We start from the raw sequence: 20,294 nt of genomic DNA on the forward strand, positions 1-20,294 counted from the left end.
TGCCATTAATATCAAGCAACGCTTCTGAAGTAGAGAACAAAATTCTTAGTATTGCAAAAAAAAACTATTATATTGAAAGCAAAACATAAACCCAAAAGTATTGACAGCAAAACAAAATACTGCAAGGAAATATTTTTTTATTTTCTTTTAATAATGTATTTTTGTAAGGGATGCTCTCTACCTCTCCCTCCCTCCCTCGCTCCCTCTCTCTTTCTTTCTCCATCTTTTTCTCTCTCTCTCTCACTCTTTCTCTCTCTCACTCTTTCTCTCTCTCACTCCCTCCCTGAGCTGCAAACTGGACCAGATAGTATCTCTCAAGCATCCAGCGCCACAGCGTCATTTCTTCACACACCAGCTCTGGGTGACAGCTCAGTAGGGGTGTTTGGGAAAACAGCTTGCTGTGAGAGACGTCTCAGGGAGTTCTACCGTCTAAATCCAGGTAAGGAGCACTGCCTCACATTGCTACATACCTTAGCACACATTTAACCACGACTGGTGCATAAACAGATATACATTTAGAGCTGCTATAGTTTCAAGTTTCCATAGGATTGAAACTCATTTGTATGATCTTTGCTATTCATTTTATTTAATGTAAAAATGTATACTAATTTTGCTACCAGTCAGATAACACTTTTCTATCTATCTGTGCTGCATGAATACTCTATCATGCATGCTGCCTACTTTATGGATTGTTTTGAGCATAAATACTACATGTGTGCATCCTAAAAATACCCCCAAAGCCACCTGAAATGTCTTAACAAACTAGAGAACAATAACAAAAAAAAAAAAATGTTCTTTGTCACTATATAGATACACTATATATACAAAGGTATATGAACACCACTTCAAATGAGTGGATTTGGCTATATCAGCCACACCCGTTGCTGACAGGTGTATAAAATCGAGCACACAGCCATGCAATTTCCATAAACAAACATTGGCAGTAGAATGGCCTTACTGAAGAGCTCAGTGACTTTCAACGTGGCACCGTCATAGGATGCCACCTTTCCAACAAGTCAGTTCATCAAATTTCTGCCCTGCTAGAGCTGCCCCGTTCAACTTTAAGTGCTGTTATTTGGGGAGTGGAAAAGTCTAGGAGCAACAACAGCTCAGCCGTGAAGTGGTAGGCCACACAAGCTTACAGTGCTGAAGCGGGTAGTGCGTAAAAATTGTCTGCCCTCGGTTGCAACACTCACTACCGAGTTCCAAACTGCTTCTGGAAGTAACATCAGTACGAGAACTGTTTGTCGGGAGCTTCATGAAATGGGTTTCCATGGCCGAACAGCTGGAGCACAAGCCTAAGATCATCATGCGCAATGCCAAGCGTTGGCTGGAGTGGTGTAAAGCTCGCCGCCATTGGACTCTGGAGCAGTGGAAATGCGTTTTCTAGAGTGTTGAATCACACTTCACCATCTTGCAGTCCGACGGACAAATTTTGGTTTGGCGGATGACAGGAGAACACTAACTGCCCAAAGGCATAGTGCCAACTGTAACGTTTGGTGTAGGAGGAATAATGGTCTGGGGCTGTTTTTCATGATTCGGGTTAGGCCCTTTAGTTCCACTGAAGGGAAATCTTAACGTTACAGCATACAATGACATTCTAGACGATTCTGTGCTTCCAACTTTGTGGCAACAGTTTGGGGAAGGCCCTTTCCTCTTTCAGGAGGAACGTCGACTGCGAGCCAGGCCTAATCACCCAACATCAGTGCCCGACCTCACTAATGCTCTTGTGGCTGAATGGAAGCATGTCCCTCCAGCAATGTTCCAACATCTAGTTGAAAGCCTTCCCAGAAGAGTGGAGGCTGTTATATCAGCAAATGAGGGACCAACCCCATGTTAATGACCATGATTTTGGAATGAGATGTTCCACGAGCAGGAGTCCACATATATTTGGTCATGTAGTGTATAAACAAAACATAGGCTCAGAGTTCAGAAACATTGAGTAAGTTCATTCTGTTGACCTGGCACAGGCACTAATCCCTGGCACCGAGTTGAGAAGTTTAGAGACGTGGCTGTGGTGCCAGTCACCAAACATGTAATCCCAACTAACGAGAAAAGGTGCTTAGAGCAAAGAAAGTCTAAATCCATGACATTTTCCACCCAAAGGTTTCGTTTTGATGTCTAGTTATGCACCATAACATTGCATCATTGCTCTAATTCACAAATACACCTTTAAAGGTTACTAAATCTCATCTATTCCCCCAAGACATTTGAGGGTATAACCTACACTGAACAACAATATAAACGCAACATGTAAAGTGTTGGTCCCATGTTTCATGAGCTGCAATAAAAGATCCCAGAAATGTTCTACATGCACAAAACGCTTACATTTCTTTACATTCCTGTTAGTGAGCATTTCTCCTTTGCCAAGATAACCCATCCACCTAACAGGTGTGGCATATCAAGAAGCTGATTAAACAGCATGATAGTTACAAATCAAATCAAATCCCACCAAACTTTATTTGTCACAAGCGCTGAATACATCAAGTGTAGACCTTACCCTGAAACGCTTACTTACAAGCCCTTAACCAACAGTGCAGTTCAAGAAGAGTTAAGAAAATATTTACCAAGTAGACTAAAATAAAAAAGTAACACAATAATAATAACAATAACGAGGCTACATACAGGCGGCACGGGTACCGAGTCAGTGTGCGGGGGTACAGGTTAGTTGAGGTAATTTGTACATGTAGGTGGGGGTGAAGTGACTATGCATAGATAATAAACAGTGAGTAGCAGCAGTGTACCAAAGGGAGGGGGGGCGGGGTCAATGTAAATGGTCCTGTGGCGATTTTATTAATTGTTCAGCAGTCTCATGGCTTGGGGATAGAAGCTGCTGAGGAGCCATTTGGTCCTAGACTTGGCGCTCCGGTATCGCTTGACGTGCGGTAGCAGTGAAAACAGTCTATGACTTGGGTGACTGCAGTCTCTGACAATTTTATGGTCTTTCCTCTGACACTGCCTATTATATAGGTCCTGGAAGGCAGGAAGCTTGGCCCCAGTGATGTACTGGGCTGTTCGCACTACCCTCTGTAGTGCCTTACGGTCAGATGCCGAGCAGTTGCAATACCAGGCGGTGATGCAACCGGTCAGGATGCTCTCGATGGTGCAGCTGTAGAACCTTTTGAGGATCTGGGGACCCATGCCAAATCTTTTCAGTCTCCTGAGGGGGAAAAGGTTTTATCGTGCCCTCTTCATAACTGTCTTGGTGTTTGGACCATGATAGTTCGTTGGTGATGGGGACACCAAGGAACTTGAAACTCTCAACCCGTTCCACTACAGCCCGTCAATGTTAATGGGGGCCTGTTCAGCCCGCCTTTTCCTGTAGTCCACGATTAGCTCCTTTGTCTTGCTCACATTGAGGGACAGGTTGTTGTCCTGGCACCACACTGCCAGTTCTCTGACCTCCTCTCTATAGGCCGTCTCATCGTTGTCGGTGATCAGGCCTACTAACACTGTTGTGTCGTCAGCAAACTTAATGATTGTGTTGGAGTCGTGTTTGGCCATGCAGCCGTGGGTGAACAAGGAATACAGGAGGGGACTAAGTACACACCCCTGAGGGGCCCCAGTGTTAACTTCTTATGGCTGGGGGGCAGTATTGAGTAGCTTGGATGAATAAGTTGCCCAAAGTAAACGGCCTGCTCCTCAGTCTCAGTTGCTAATATATGCATATTATTATTAGTATTGGATAGAAAACACTCTAAAGTTTAAAACTGTTTGAATAATGTCTGTGAGTATAACATAACTCATATGGCAGGCAAAATCCTGAGGAGAAATCAAAACAGGGAGTGAGAAATCTGATCTTGGTATGTATTCACCACAGTTCCCAATGAAATCCCCTTGGGATATTAATGATGCTGCACTTCCTAGGGGTTCCACTAGATGTCAACCATCTATAGAAATTTGAATGAGACTTCTACTGTGTTGTGGTACTGAATGAGAGCAGAATCTATCAGGTGACTGGCAGTCAGCCATTTTCTGATCACACGCATTCCTCATGGTATCCACTTGCGTTCCATTGCTCATCAAGACACAAAGGAATATTCCGGTTGGAACTTTATTGAAGCTATATGTTAAAAACATCCTAATGATTGATTCTGTACTTAGTTTGAAATGTTTCTTCGACCTGTAATATAACTTTTTTACATTTTTGTCCAACGTAACGCTGACCAGAATGAGCGTTTGGATATGTATACCAAACACGCTAATAAAAGAAGGTATTTGGACATAAATAAAACATAAAACAAAACAAACATTTATTGTGGACCTGGGATTCCTCGAGTGCTTTCTGATGAAGATCATCAAAGGTAAGGGAATATTTATCATGTAATTTCTTGTTTATGTTGACGCCAACATGGCGGCTATTCTGGCTATTTATTGCATGGTTTGCTTATTCCGTAAAGGTTTTTGAAATCAGACACAGCGGTTGCATTAAGGAGAAGTATATCTATAATTCCATGTGTATTATCATTGACATTTATCATGAGTATTTCTGTTGAATGATGTGGCTATGCAAAATCACTGGATGTTTTTGGAACTAGTGAATGTAACGCGCCAATGTAAACTCATATTTTGATAAATATGAACTTAATCAAACAAAACATACATGTATTGTGTAACATGAAGTCCTATGAGTGTCATCTGATGAAGATCATCAAAGGTTAGTGATTAATTTGATCTCTATTTGTGCTTTCAGTGCTTTCACTGAAAAGCCTATTTGAAATCATACACTGTGGTGGGATTAACAACAAGATTACCATTAAAACGGTATAAGATACATGTATGTTTGAGGAATTTTAATTATTCGATTTCTGTTGTTTTGAATTTGGCGCCCTGCACTTTCAATGGCTGTTGTCATATCATCCCGTTAACGGGATTGCAGCCATAAGAAGTTTAAGGATCAGCGTGGCAGATGTGTTGCTGCTTACTCTTACCACCTGGGGGCGGCCAGTCAGGAAGTCCAGGATCCATTTGCAGAGGGAGGTGTTAAAACCTGTTATGGATGATGCGAATTTTCGCAGCTTTTTGTTAAACATCGCGCAACATTTCAAAGTCCTACTACTCATGCCATGAATATAGTATATGCATATGATAAGTATGTGTGTATAGAAAACACTCTGAAGTCTCTAAAACTGGTTAAATCGGGTCTGTGGCTATAACAGAACGTGTTTAGGAGTAAAAATCCCTGGTAAAACTGTTTACCAAAAACACAAAAAAAATATTTGTCCGCCATTCAATGTATTGTTTAAGGCGACCTAAAATAAATGATCCCCTGTAAACGCCTACAGCTTCCACACGATGTCGCCATTGCTGTCAATTTCTGACTCATTTATCCTTGGTTACAACACGAATAGGCCCCTCCTTTCTTGAGGCGCACCACAGTATGTTGTGAAACTGAAAAAATGGACGATGATTTCCAGACTTGCTGCTATCGAATACAGATCGCCCCGTGATCAATTTGATACATCATTAACGTTTATTAATACCTAAAGTTGGTTTAGAAAAGTCGTTTGAAGTGATTTGTAAAAGTTTATAGGCGACTTTTGTAATTTTAAAAAGTGACGTTGCGTCTTGTAAATGGGCTTTTTGCAGCATCAGACTGGCCTTCAGCAAATGACATTTTGGGTATACAATGACGGATTTAATCGGGAAAAAGACCCAATTGTGATGTTTATGGGACATATAGGAGTGCCAACAAAGAATCTCGTCCAAGGTAATGAATGTTTTATATTTTATTTCTGCGTTTTGGGTAGCGCCGGCTACCGCAAAATCTGTTGTTTACGTGTCGTGCTGGTATTTTGGGGGGGTGCATGCTATCAGATAATAGCTTCTCATGCTTTCGCCGAAAAGCATTTTACAAATCTGACTTGGTGGCTAGATTCACAACGAGTGTAGCTTTAATTCAGTACCTTGCATGTGTATTTTTATGAAAGTTTGAGATTTATCGAGTACTATACTCGAGTACTATAGGTGGCGCTCTGAAATTTCCGCTGAGCTGTTCCTGTGCAGGGACCACCTCCGTAAGATTAAGTCCTAGAGTCCTTAGCTTATTGATGAGATTTGAGGGCACTATGGTGTTGAACGCTGAGCTGTAGTCAATGAACAGCATTCTCACATAGGTGTTCCTTTTGTCTATTTGAGAAAGGGCAGTGTGGAGTGTGATTGAGATTGCGTCATCTGTGGATCTGTTTGGGGTGGTATGCGAATTGGAGTGGGGCTAGGATATCTGGGAGGATGCTGTTGATGTGAGCCATGACCAGCCTTTCAAAGTACTGACGTGTGCCACGGGGCGGTAATCATTTAGTCAGGTCACCTTTGCTTCCTTGGGCACAGGGACTATGGTGGTCTGCTTGAAACACGTAGGTATTACAGACTCGGTCAGGGAGAGGTTGAAAATGTTAGTGAAGACACTTGACAGTTGGTCCGCGCATGCTTTGAGTACACAGGGGCATCTTGTGCTGGGGACAATAAAAGGCCACTATAAAATGTGTAGTTTTGTCACACAACACAATGCCACAGATGTCTAAAGTTTTCAGGGGGTGTGCAATTGGAATGCTCACCAGAGCTGTTGCCAGAGAATTTTATGTTAATTTCTCTACCATAAGCCGCCTCCCATGTTGTTTTTGACAATTTGGCAGTATGTCCAGTCGTCCTGACCGTCTTCAAACTGCAGAACATGTTTGGCATCGTGTGGGCTAGCGATTTGCTGATCTCAAAGTTGTGAACAGAGTGCCGCATGGTGGCGGTAGGGTTATGGTATGGGCAGGCAGGAATAAGCTACGGACAACAAACACAATTGCTTTTTATCGATGGAAATTTGAATGCTCAAAAATACTGTGACGAGATCCTGAGGCTCAGTGCGAGGCCCATTTTTTGAAGGTATCTGTGACCAACAGATGCATATCTGTATTCCCAGTCATGTGATATCCATCAATTAGGGCCTAATGAATTTATTTAAATTGACGGAATTCCTCATATGAACTGTAACGCAGGAAAATCAATTAAATTGTTGCATGTTGCGTTTATATTTTTGTTTAGCATATATCAACAGAATTTAATACATAAATGACCACAACCCTTTGTAAGAAAACTGAAGATGACAGTGCAATCATATCACTATTAGATATCAAATATGCAATATCTAATTATCAAAATAAGGAATTCATTGTATCGTCTATCTGAGGGGTGAAAGCAGATTTTTGGCTTGGATATAGGCCTACTACAGCAACCTGGTCTTGTTGACTACAGAGATATGTAGCTCTGACATTGAGACAGACAGCTTTTGCGAATACATTCGAGACGGGCAGTAAAGACCTGCAGCTCCTCCAACCTCCAACAGCCGTGCCAGACGTGCCCATGAGTATTCATCAGGAGAAGCTAATGGGGCACCGCGGCATGAACCTCTGATTTAGAGCCCTGCCTCCTGTCACTCCTAATAGAAGAGCAGCTAGAGAGCGTGTGCAACAGGCTGGTATTGGAGGAGGAACAGGTGTTGATGAGTGAAAAGATTCAAAGTGATGCTGAAAGGTATGAGTCATTGGGATTTGTTCCCCAGAAATGCTCATTTGCAATATTGTGTTCAGATAAAACATTATGATGAGTAGGAAATATTGTGCAGGAGGTGTACGGCCAGCTGTAGAATTATGAAGGGCCACATTAACCCTATTGAGTTAGGCCTACACATTTTTTTTGTGCTAAGAGCACAAATGCATAATTTCATTCAAAATGCTTTAAGATACGAGTGGGTGAAGAAACCCACGTTATATCTAACATTAAGCCTAATATGACCACTTGTAAGGCTAAAAACGTATCCAAAGTCAAATGAGCAAATATTATGCCCCAAAATAAGAATTTTCTCAAAATAGCAAATTGGCAAAGCTGAGCTCTGCACATTGTTGTCAGCTGTGTCTGGGTCATATCACAGAAGCAGTCAAGGGAACACCATGGTCACATCGGACACTACAATAATTTATTTCCAGGTGCGCAGTAGGCCCAATGGAAGGGTGTGATTCATTAGGCTATTAGCCTATAAATAAGCTTTAGCATAGAAAGGAGACACTTTCCTACGAAGGGATAAGTTGAAGGTTCAACAATGTTTTCTCTCACTCGGTCTAGGTCACTTGAACGACTGGCATTGCACTGCATCACTTGACACAGCCCACTCACAAACGGGTACGCAGGCTCTCTGCCTGTACCCTGTCCCCTTCACTCTGCACGCTCATTTCCCAGAGAGCCCGGAGAGGTGAGAATGGGAAAATCCGAAAGCCAAATGGATATCATGGAAAAATCAACCAAACCAGTGAAGCGCCGTTGGACTGTTGTGGAAATCGTGCTATCTGTGCTGTTGTTGCTGGTCAGCTGTGCCCTAGCTGGACTGATAGTCCTCTACACTTCGGCTTTGAGAGGTAGGCTCAACCCAACGACTGAGGACTATTCCCTTAATCAATTGCTAAATGCCATTCCATTTGTAAAGTAAAGTGCTTAATGTCCAGAATTGGTCTGTGACCCTCTGATTTTCTCCACTAATAGTAATGCAATTTATATTTTAACAGGTATGTCAAATTGTGGAGGTCATATGGTTTGGCTATAGTTGGGCAATGGTCATTGGGCAGTAGAAATACAAATAGAATTTGACCTCCACTAATTACACTCACATCTTACTGTGATATTCATCAGGGTTTCATGTTATTTGCCTAGTTGGAAAGCACAAAGCCAAGCAGTATCTGAAAAACTTTATGAGCATCTTGTGACAACTAACCCAGAGTGTTTTGTAAAATATATTGAGGGATAAATAGGCAACCAATTTTCTAATCAGAATAAAATGTCCATTGAGGTGGGCAAAGCACTCCAGCCTATTGTAACAGTAAGTGTTCTGATCAAGCATTTTCCATGTTTATTTTCTCTCCAATGCAGAGCAATCTAATAGATCTGGTATGTCAAGGAGCTCAGTCACCGAGGGTGAGTCTTGACACTTGAGTTGAAATATGTGATTATATCCATGTTATAGGATACGCTACGACGTAAACTGGCCAGAGGATGTTCCCCTTGTAATTCCCTCTGACAAAAGTGAGAGAATAGTCATCGCTGACACAGCCATTTCAGAGTTTAAGGGGTGCGTAACTGTTGGCAGGGAAGTCAAACGCAGGAGAGCAGAACGTGGTGAACAGCTGGAGCAGTTTAACATATAAAACTAACTGCATGCAAAACAACAAACACATGGCTACAAAACCAGTAGCGTAACAGTAACACTTAGAACACGTACTTACAAAATAAACAATTCCCAACATGGATGAAACAGAGGGAAAATGTACAACATGTAATTAGGGAATTGAGTGTGAAAACAAGACGAAACAAATGGAACATGATAAATGGATCGGCGATGGCTAGAAGACAGGTGACGTCGACCGCCGAACATCGCCCGAACAAGGAGAGGAACCGACTTCTGCAGAAGTCGTGACAGTATCCCCTCCCTTGACACGCGGCTCCAGCAGCGCACCAACACCGTCCTCGGGGACGACCCGGAGGGTGAGGTGCAGGGCGATCCGGACGGAGACGGTGGAAATCCCGCAGCATAGAAGGGTCCAACACATCCTCCTCCGGAACCCAGCATCTCTCCTCTGGACCGTACCCCTCCCAGTCCACGAGGTACTGAAGGCCCCTCGTCTGACGTCTCGAATCCAGGATGGATCGAACAGAGTACTCCAGGGCCCTCTCAATGTCCAGAGGGGGCGGAGGAACCTCCCGCACCTCAGATTCCTGAAGCGGGCCAGCCACCACCGGCCTGAGGAGAGACACATGGAACGAGGGGTTAATGCGGTAATCGGGGGGAAGCTGTAACCTATAACATACCTCGTTTACTCTCCTGAGGACTTTAAATGGCCCCACAAACCGTGGACCCAGCTTCCGACAGGGCAGGCGGAGGGGCAGGTTTCGGGTTGAGAGTAAGACCCGGTCCCCCGGGTGCGAACACCGGGGTCTCACTGCGGTGACGGTCTGCACCTCCCATGTCTCTTCTGCACGCCTGAACCAGTCGTCCACCGCAGTAGCCTCGGCCTGACCCTGATGCCATGTCGCCAGAACCGGCAATACACACTGGAAGGGAGAGAGGTTAGTGGAGGAGTGGCGGAGCGAGTTCTGGGCCATCTCTGCCCAGGGCACGAACGCTGCCCACTCCCCCGGCCGGCCCTGGCAATAAGACCTCAGAAACTTACCCACATCCTGGTTAACTCTCTCCACCTGCCCGTTACTCTCGGGGTGAAAACCTGAGGTAAGGCTGACCGAGACCCCCAGATGTTCCATGAACGCCCTCCAGACCCTCAACGTGAACTGGGGACCCCGATCAGACACTATATCCTCAGGCACCCCATAGTGCCGGAAGACGTGAGTTAACAGGGCCTCCGCAGTCTGTAGGGCCGTAGAGAGACCGGGCAAAGGGAGGAGATGACACAATGACCAGGATCATGGTGTTACCCTGTGAAGGTGGAAGATCGGTTATGAAATCCACCGACAGGTGCGACCACGGGCGTTGTGGAACAGGTAAGGGTTGTAACTTACCTCTGGGCAGGTGCTTAGGAGCCTTACACTGGGCGCACACCGAGCAGGAGGAAACATAAACCCTCACACCCTTAGCCAAAGTGGGACACCAATATTTCCCACTAAGACAGCGCACCGTCCGACCGATCCCAGGATGACCAGAGGAGGGTGACGTGTGGGCCCAATAGATCAGCCGGTTGCGGACAGCAGACGGAACGTACAGACGCCCAGCTGGACACTGAGGGGGAGCGGGCTCTGCACGTGACGCCCGCTCAATGTCCACGTCCAGCTCCCACACTACCGGCATCACCAAGCAAGAGGCAGGGAGTATGGGAGTGGGATCCATGGGCTGCTCCTCTGTGTCATACAGCCGGGACTGTCACGGGATTCTTCTGTTGAAGGAGGGGCGGACCAAAACGCAGCATGGTTATTATTCATGTTTCTTTAATAAAGAAACTATACATTAATAAACTAACAAAACCAAGAAATGTGAAAAACCAAAACAGCCCTATCTGGTGCAAACACAGAGACAGGAACAATCACCCACAAAACCAAACAGGCTACCTAAATATGGTTCCCAATCAGAGACAATGACTAACACCTGCCTCTGATTGAGAACCATATCAGGCCCAAACACAGAAACAGACAAACAAGACATCCAACATAGAATGCCCACTCAGATCACACCCTGACCAAACAAAACATAGAACATACAAAGCAAACTATGGTCAGGGTGTGACAGGGACAGTGCGTCTGCCTTAACGTTGGTCTGTACGAAAGGGTGAAAACAAAACGGGTGAAAAATATGGCACACATTGCCTGGCGAGGGTTCAGTCTCCTCGCTGCCCAGATGTACTCCAGATTGCGGAGGTCAGTCCAGATGAGAAAAGGGTGTTTAGCCCCCTCAAGCCAATGTCTCCACGCCTTCAAGGCCTTGACGACAGCCAACAGCTCCCGGTCCCCCACGTCATAGTTTTGCTCCGCTGGGCTGAACTTCTTCGAGAAGAAGGCACAGGGGCGGAGCTTCGGTGGCGTACCCGAGCGCTGAGAGAGCACCGCTCCTATCCCAGCCTCAGACGTGTCAACCTCCCCTATGAACGCCAAAGAGGGATCCGGATGGGCCAGCACGGGCGCCTAGGTAAACAGAGCCCTTAGTTTCCCAAAAGCCCTGTCCGCCTCAACTGACCACTGCAGAAGTACAGGACACCCTTCAGCAGTGAGGTAATGGAAGCAGCCACCTGACCAAAACCCAAGATAAATCTCCAGGAGTAATTGGCAAACCCTAACAATTGCTGCACCTCCTTTACCGTGGTGGGAGTCGGCCAATTACGCACGGCTGAAATGCGCTCACTCTCCTTCTCTACCCGATGTGGAAATACGATACCCTAGGAAGGAGACGGCTTGCTGAAAGACGGCTTGCTGAAAGACGGCTTGCTCCAACAGTCGTCCAAGTACCTTGCGCACCAAAGACACATGCTCGGCGCGTGTAGCGGAGTATATCAGAATGTCATCGATATACACCACTACACCCTGCCCGTGCAGGTCCCTGAAAATCTAATCTACAAAGGATTGGAAGACAAGTGGTGGAGTGGTGAATAGCTGGAGCATATAAAACTAACTGCATGCAAAACAACAAACACATGGCTATAAAACCAGTAGCGCACCAGTAACACATAGAACACGTACTTACAAAATAAACAATTCCCAACATGGACATGGGGGAAACAGAGGGAAAAAATACAACATGTAATTAGGGAATTGAAACCAGGTGAGTGTGAAAACAAGACAAAACAAATGGAACATGATGAATGGATCGGCGATGGCTAGAAGACAGGTGACGTCGACCGCCGAACACCGCCCGAAATAGGAGAGGAACCGACATCGGTAGAAGTCGTGACACAGAGAGACCAGACAGACAGACAGTATCAAGCCATGATTGACAGAGAAATCCAAATGGTCCTTAATGCTGCTGTTAAAATAAATTCATACTCTTTGCCAGGAATGACGACAGTTGTTTTCTATTAAAAGTTCCTCTTATATCCATTCCCTGTGTCATGTTTTCAGGGCAGCAGTATCGTTCTGCCCCCAGCAATGTTTGCACAACTCCTGAGTGTGTTACTGCAGGTGAGCATTCTGCCTTCATATGGGGTTGTTCTTCCTCCCAAAACAAACTCATCACTCAATATTACATCAACATCACAGATAACTACATCACAAGTTTCCCTTAACTGCTATGTAATCCCATATTCCCCTCTCTTGACTCCTCATCTGACTGTGGCCCCACAGCTGCTCGTCTTCTGCAGAACATGGATGCAACGGTAGAGGCTTGTCAGAACTTCTACCAGTATGCCTGTGGGGGATGGCTGGAGCGCCATGTCATCCCAGAGACCAGCTCCCGCCACAGCGTCTTCGACATCCTCAGAGACAAGCTGGAGATCGTGCTTAAAGGTCCAATGCAGCCATTTTTTATTTTTTTATCTCAATGTCAAATCATTTCTGGGTAACACTGAAGTATCTTACTGTGATTGTTTTCAATTAAAATGGTCAAAAAGAAACAAAAATAGCAAAAGGCGATATCTCAAGCAAGAATTTTGCCAGGAGTGGTCTGAGTGGGGAGGGGAAAACTGAAAATGAGGTGTTATTGGCAGAGGGGTTTGAAACTCTCTTTCTTATTGGTCCACTAACAAATTTACCGCATGGGGATGTCACCATGGAAGGCCAAAACTCCATCCCACCAAGACAGGCTGAAATTTCAGGTGGTCTTTTCAAACAGTTCTTACACCAAAACAGAATGATCATAACCTCATAGTGTGGAAATATATATAAAACACAGGAAAATCAATGGGCCTTTAAAGGTCAGTCAGCAACATGTTTCCATAGTAACCTCAGGGTCAGCCATTATGTGATAAAAGTGACCCATGGTGAGCTACTGTCTTGTATGCAGGATTACACGGTGTTATCATCAACTTGCTGTGTTAGATAAAATCAATGAATAAAATTAGGTCAATCTTTGCAATGCTGTCGGTTATCTTCTCACAGGAGTTTTTGAGACTGAGAGTGATCAGGACCGTGATGCCTTCAAGAAGGCCAAAACTCTCTACAGCTCCTGCATGAATGAGAGTGAGTAGGATTTCTCACGTCTAAACTCATACTAACTCAACAGCAGTTAACACTGTTACACAGCACTTTGGTCTCATCAGAATTAGTTGCATACTCTGTAATATTAATCAACAGTAAGTATGTAAGATTGACTCATAAAGGTGTTACTGTGTTGTCTGCTGTAGCTTTGATAGAGCAGCTCGACTCCAAGCCTCTCATGCATCTCATCGACAGCATAGGAGATTGGCCTGTTGCCTCAGAGGACTGGAACAGCGCTACAGGTACCTACCACACACACACACACACACACACACACACACACACACCAGCTGAAATGATGAGTGATATGAGTGAGAGTGACGTGTGACGTGCTCGTCCAACCTGCCCCTCCTCCCAGCTCTCAGGTGTTGTGAGGGGGGGGGGGGGGGGGGGGGTTGAGTGGGCAGCAGAACAGCCCTCAATCAGGACTGTGACTGATTCTTAAAATAGACCACTGTGCTCTGCGCCAAACCTCCTGACTGCCGCCAGTATAATTAAATGTAGTCAAGGACGGCGGATCAAACAAAATTGAACACACGTAAGTGCATCTGGTGCATTTTCACAAGCAGATATATGACTGTAAATTGTGCGGCAGTGGCCATCTACAGTGCTGTGCCTTCAGAAAGTATTCACACTCCTTGACTTTCTGAACATTTTGCTGTGTTACAGCCTGAATTTAACATTGATTAAATGTAGACTTTGTGTCACTGATCTACAAACAGTACCCCATAAATGGAATTGAACAAATTAATAAAATATGAAAAGCTGAAATGTCTTGAGTTAATAAGTCTTTAATCCCTTTGTTATGACAAGCCTACATAAGTTCAGGAGTAAAAATTAGCTTAACAAGTCAGATAATAAGTTGCATGGACTTACTCTGTGTGCAACAATAGTGTTTAACTTGATTTTTGAATGGCTACCTCATCTCTGTAACCCACACATACAATGATATGTCCCTCAGGTCCCTCAGTTGAGCAGTGAATTTCAAACACAGATTCAACCACAAAGCCCAGGGAGGTTTTCCAATGCCTTGGAAAGAAGGGCACCTATTGGTAGATGGGTAAAAAAAAAAAAGCAGACATTGAATATCCCTTTGAGTATGGTCAAATTATTAATTACACTTTGGATGGTGTATCAATACACCTAGTCACTACAAAGTTACAGGTGGCCTTCCTAACTCCTAACTTCCTAAGTTGCCGGAGAGGAAGGAAACCGCTCAGGGATTTCACCATGAGGCCAATGGTGAGTGTAAAACAGTTACATAGTTTAATGGCTGTGATAGGAGAAAACAAAGGATGGATCAACAACATTGTAGTTACTCCACAATACTAACCTAATTGACAGAGTGAAAAGGAAGCCTGTAAAGATTTAAACATTACAAAACATGCATCCTGTTTGCAACAAGTCAACAAAAATGTGGCAATGCAATTAACTTTTGGTCCTGAATACAAAGTGTTATGTTTGGGGCAAGTCCAATACAACACAAAATTGAGAACCACTCTCCATATTTTCAAGCATAGTGGAGTCTGCATCATTTTATGGGTGTGCTTGAAATCGTTAAGCACTGGGGAGTTTTTCATGATAAAAAGTAAACGGAATGGAGCTAAGCACAGGTTAAAATCCAAGTGAAAACCTGGTTCAGTCTGCTTTCCACCAGACACTGGGAGAGGAATTCACCTTTCTACAGGACAATAACCTGAAACACCAGGCCAAATCTACACTGGAGTTACTTACCAAGAAGACAGTGAATGTTCCTGAGTGGCCGAGTTACAGTTTTGACTTAAATCTACTTGAAAATCTATGACAAGACTTGAAAATGGTTGTCTAGCAATGATTTTGAAAAGAATAATGAGCAAATGTTGCACAATCCAGGTGTGGAAAGCTCTTAGAGACTTACCCAGAAAGACTTACAGCTGTTATCACTGCCAAAGGTGCTTATGCATAGTATTGACTCAGGGGTGTGAATACTTATGGAAACATTTCTAAAAACACGTTTTCACTTTGGCATTATGGGGCATTGTGTGTAGATGGGTGAGAATTTGTATTTATTTTATCAATTTTGAATTCATGCTGTAACGCAACAAAATGTGGAATAAATCAAGGGATATGAATACTTTCTGAAGGCACTGTATGCTTGGCTGTGTGAGAGGTAGTCAGTGTACTCTCTGCAAGCCAGATGATTAATGTTATATTAAATGGCCTTGTATATAATTGTTTAATGTTATTATACCAGAACAGGCTTGGAGCCTGGAAGATACTCTAGCCACCCTCAACTCTCATTACCACAAAAAGGTTATTCTGGACATGTATGTGTGGACGGATGACCGCGACTCCCGTCGCCACATTATCTACGTAAGGACAGTGTCTTGAATACACAATGTTCGCAAAGTTCAGTGTTTTATTTGTCAATCTTCACCAATAGTGATTTGGTGATAGAAAACTGACATGTCTGTTTATATTTTACAGATTGACCAGCCAGGACTGGGAATGCCATCCAGAGATTATTACTTCAACGATGGAAACTACAAAAGGGTACTTTCATCAACAGCGTGTTTAATAACGTTATATTGATGTCATTGCAGGTCAACTTTGCAGTTATGTGTCGTATGGCTCTTTAGGTGCGAGAGGCCTACTTGCAGTTCATGGTTTCCATGGCGAGGATTGCCCGCGAGGACAGGAACTTGACCCAGGATGATGACCGTGTGGTGGAGGAAATGGTGCAGGTGCTGGATCTAGAGACAGATATAGCCAATGTGAGTGCCAACCTGCCACAATGGGAACCAGAACTGGGACAGAAATGAAAAATAGACTTCAATGAATTAGTCTACAGCAAGAAACTAATCTAATAGAGACTCATGAAATCAACTACACTCTACTTTATGTTGTCCGCATGTTATAAACTTGATGAATATCATGAATAGATCAATATTACTGCTAAATACAGTTTGTCACCTCAAATTATAATACATCAGACATTACTGTACACCTATACTTTCTGTGCTGTCGTGTCATAGGCCACATCCCCTGCAGAGGAACGTCAGGATGTCACGATTCTCTACAATAAGATGACCCTTAGTAAACTGCAGGAGTCCTTCAATCTCAACGTAAGTGCTTCCACTCCAGTGATTTCAAGTGGATGAGACTTGAGTCGGATGGCGTTGTCTATTTATAGTACACTGTACTATATGTACAGGGCATTCTGAAAGTATTCAGACCCATTCCATTTTTCCACATTTTGTTACGTTACAGCCTTATTCTAAATTTGATTAAATTATTGATTTCCCGCATCAATCTACACACAATACCCCATAATGACAAAGCAAAAACAGGTTTTTAGAAATGTTTGCAAATTTATACAAAATAAAAAACAGAAATACCTTATTTACATAAGTATTCAGACCCTTTGCTATGAGACTCGAAAATTGAGCTCAGGTGCATCATGTTTCCATTGATCAACCTTGAGATGTTTCGACAACTTGATTGTAGTCAGCCTGTGGTAAATTCAATCTATTGCACATGATTTGGAAAGGCACATACATCCCACAGTCCCACAGTTGACAGTGCATGTCAGAGCAAAAACCAAGCCATGAGGCCGAAGGAATTGTCTGTAGAGCTCTGTGATCGGATTGTGTCGAGGCACAGATCTGGGGAAGGGTACCAAAGAAATTCTGCAGCATTCCAAGGTCCCCAAGATTACAGTGGCCTCCATCATTCTAAAATGGAAGAAGTTTGGAACCACCAAGACTCTTCCTAGAGCTGGCCATCTGGCCAAACTGAGCAATCGGAGAAGAAGGGCCTTGGTCAGGGAGGTGACCAAGAACCCGATGATCACTCTGACAGAGCTCCAGAGTTCCTCTGTGGAGATGCGAGAACCTTCTAGAAGGACAACCATCTCTGCAGCACTCCACCAATCAGGCATTTATGGTAGAGTGGCCAGAAGGAAGCCACCCCTTAGCTTTGAGTTTGCCAGAAGGCACCTAAAGGACTCAGACCATGAGAAACAAGATTCTCTAGTCTGATGAAACCTTGATTGAACTCTGTGGCCTGGAAGCCAAGCCTCACATCTGGAGAAAACCTGGCACCATCCCTACGGTGAAGCATGGTGGTGACAGCATCATGCTGTTGGGATGTTTTGCAGCAGCAGGGACTGGGAGACTAGTCAGGATTGTGGGAAAGGTGAACGGGGCAAAGTACAGACAGATCCTTTATGAAAACCTGTTCCAGAGCGCACAGGACATCAGACTGGGGCGAAGGGTCACCTTCCAACAGGACAACGACCCTAAGCACACAGCAAAGACAACGCAGGAGTAGCTTTGGGACAAGTCTCTGAATGTCCTTGAGTGGCCCAGGGGGAGCCCGGTCTTGAACCCGATCAAACATCTTTGGAGAGACCTGAAAATAACTGTGCAGCGACGTTCCCCATCCAACCTGACAGAGCTTGAGAGGATCTTCAAAGAATAATGGGAGAAACTTTCCAAATACACATGTGCCAAGCTTGTAAGAAGACTCGAGGCTGTAATTGCTGCCAAAGCTATTTCAACAAATTACTGCATACTCCTGAGTGGTGCAGCGGTCTCAGCCACTGCATCTCAGTCCTAGAGGCATCACTACAGACCCTGGTTCAATCCCAGGCTGTATAACAACAGACCATGATCTGGAGTCCCATAGGGTGGTACACAATTGGCCCAGAGTCTTCCAGGTTAGGGGAGAGTTTTGCCGGGGTAGGCCATCACTGTTAAATAAGAATTTGTTCTTAACTGCAGAAACATTTCAGTTTCCCTAACTGACTTGCATAGTTATAGGTTAAATAATAAATAAAAAAGTAAAGGGTCTGAATACTTACAGTTTAAGTTGGAAGTTTACATACACCTAGGGGGGAGTCATTAAAACTCGTTTTTCAACCACTACACAAATTTCTTGTTAACAAACTATAGTTTTGGCAAGTCGGTTAGGACATCTACTGTGTGCATGACACAAATCATTTTTCCAACAATTGTTTACAGACCGATTATTTCACTTGTAATTCACTGTATCACAATTCCAGTGGGTCAGAAGTTTACATACACTAAGTTGACTGTGCCTTTAAACAGCTTGGGAAATTCCAGAAACGATGTCATGGCTTTAGAAGCTTCTGATAGGCTAATTGACATCATTTCAGTCAATTGGAGGTGTACCTATGGATGTATTTCAAGGCCTACCGTCAAACTCGGTGCCTCTTTGCTTGACATCATGGGAAAATCAAAAGAAATCATCCTAGACCTCAGAAAAAGACCTCCACAAGTCTGGTTGATCCTTTGGAGCAATTTCCGAATGCCTGAAGGTACCACGTTCATCTGTACAAACAATAGTATGCAAGTATAAACACCATGTGACCACGCACCCGTCATACCACTCAGGAAGGAGACGTGTTCTGTCTCCTAGAGATGAATGTACTTTGGTGCAAAAAGTGCAAATCAATCCCAGAACAACAGCAAAGGACTTTGTGAAGATGCTGGAGGAAACGGGTACAAAGGTATCTATATCCACAGTAAAACGAGTCCTCTATCGACATAACCTGAATGGCCGCTCAGCAAGGAAGAAGCCACTGCTCCAAAACTGCCATAAAAAGCCAGACTATGGTTTGCAACTGCACATGGGGACAAAGATCGTACTTTTTGGAGAAATGTCCTCTGGTCTGATGAAACAAAAATATAACTGTTTGGCCATAATGACCATCGTTGTGTTTGGAGAAAAAAGGGGGAGGCTTGCAAGCCGAAGAACATCATCCCAACAGTGAAGCATTGGGGTGGCAGCATCATGTTGTGGGGGTGCTTTGCTGCAGGAGGGACTGGTGCACTTCACAAAATAGATGGCATCATGAGGATAGCAAGCCTCCTCCTTTGTATAATTTTACAGTGACGGCCTACCCTAGCCTAACCCTCCCCTAACCTGGAAGATGCTGGGCCAATTGTGCACCGGGGTGGCAGGTAGCCTAGTGGTTAGATCGTTGGACTAGTAACCAAAAGATCGAATCCCAGAGCTGACAAGGTACAAATCTGTCGTTCTGCCCCTGTTCCTAGGCCGTCATTGAAAATAAGAATTTGTTCTTAACTGTCATGCCTAGTTAAATAAAAACAAAATGTGGATGTAAAATTACTTGGATATATTGATGCAACATCTCAAGACATCAGTCAGGAAGTTAAAGCTTGGTTGCAAATGGGTCTTCCAAATGGACAATGACCCTCAGCATACTTCCAAAGTTGTGGCAAAATGGCTTAAGGACAACAAAGTCAAGGTATTGGAGTGGCCATCACAAAGCCCTGACCTCAATCCTATAGAAAATTTGTGGACAGAACTGAAAAAGTGTGTGGAGCAAGGAGGCCTACAAACCTGACTCAGGTACACCAGGTCTGTCAGGAGGAATGGCCCAAAATTCACCCAACTTATTGTGGGAAGCTTGTGGAAGGCTACCTGAAACAATTTGACCCAAGTTAAACAATTTAAGGCAATGCTACCAAATACTAATTGAGGGAATGTATACTTCTGACCCACTGGGAATGTGATGAAAGAAATAAAAGCTGAAATAAATAATTCTCTGTACTATTATTCTGACATTTCACATTCTTAAAATAAAGTGGTGATCCTAG

At 44.0% G+C, this 20,294-nt stretch overlaps 1 protein-coding gene across 1 annotated transcript in view; it reads left to right on the top strand.

The window, feature by feature from the left end:
• Nucleotides 1-209: 209 nt before the first annotated feature.
• mmel1 (membrane metallo-endopeptidase-like 1) overlaps nucleotides 210-20,294 on the top strand; it is a 45,744-nt gene continuing 25,659 nt past the window's right edge. Inside the window, exons 1-11 of the mRNA XM_021609387.2 lie at nucleotides 210-439; nucleotides 8,113-8,402; nucleotides 8,911-8,955; nucleotides 12,595-12,654; nucleotides 12,817-12,978; nucleotides 13,570-13,650; nucleotides 13,815-13,910; nucleotides 15,902-16,020; nucleotides 16,135-16,200; nucleotides 16,287-16,421; nucleotides 16,683-16,772. Coding sequence (XP_021465062.1) covers nucleotides 8,246-8,402; nucleotides 8,911-8,955; nucleotides 12,595-12,654; nucleotides 12,817-12,978; nucleotides 13,570-13,650; nucleotides 13,815-13,910; nucleotides 15,902-16,020; nucleotides 16,135-16,200; nucleotides 16,287-16,421; nucleotides 16,683-16,772 — 1,011 coding nt within the window. The 5' untranslated portion in view covers nucleotides 210-439; nucleotides 8,113-8,245. The remainder of the gene's footprint in view (nucleotides 440-8,112; nucleotides 8,403-8,910; nucleotides 8,956-12,594; nucleotides 12,655-12,816; nucleotides 12,979-13,569; nucleotides 13,651-13,814; nucleotides 13,911-15,901; nucleotides 16,021-16,134; nucleotides 16,201-16,286; nucleotides 16,422-16,682; nucleotides 16,773-20,294) is intronic.

This window comes from Oncorhynchus mykiss, chromosome 7 (genome assembly GCF_013265735.2).
Source record: "Oncorhynchus mykiss isolate Arlee chromosome 7, USDA_OmykA_1.1, whole genome shotgun sequence".
Taxonomy (NCBI): Eukaryota; Metazoa; Chordata; class Actinopteri; order Salmoniformes; family Salmonidae; genus Oncorhynchus; species Oncorhynchus mykiss.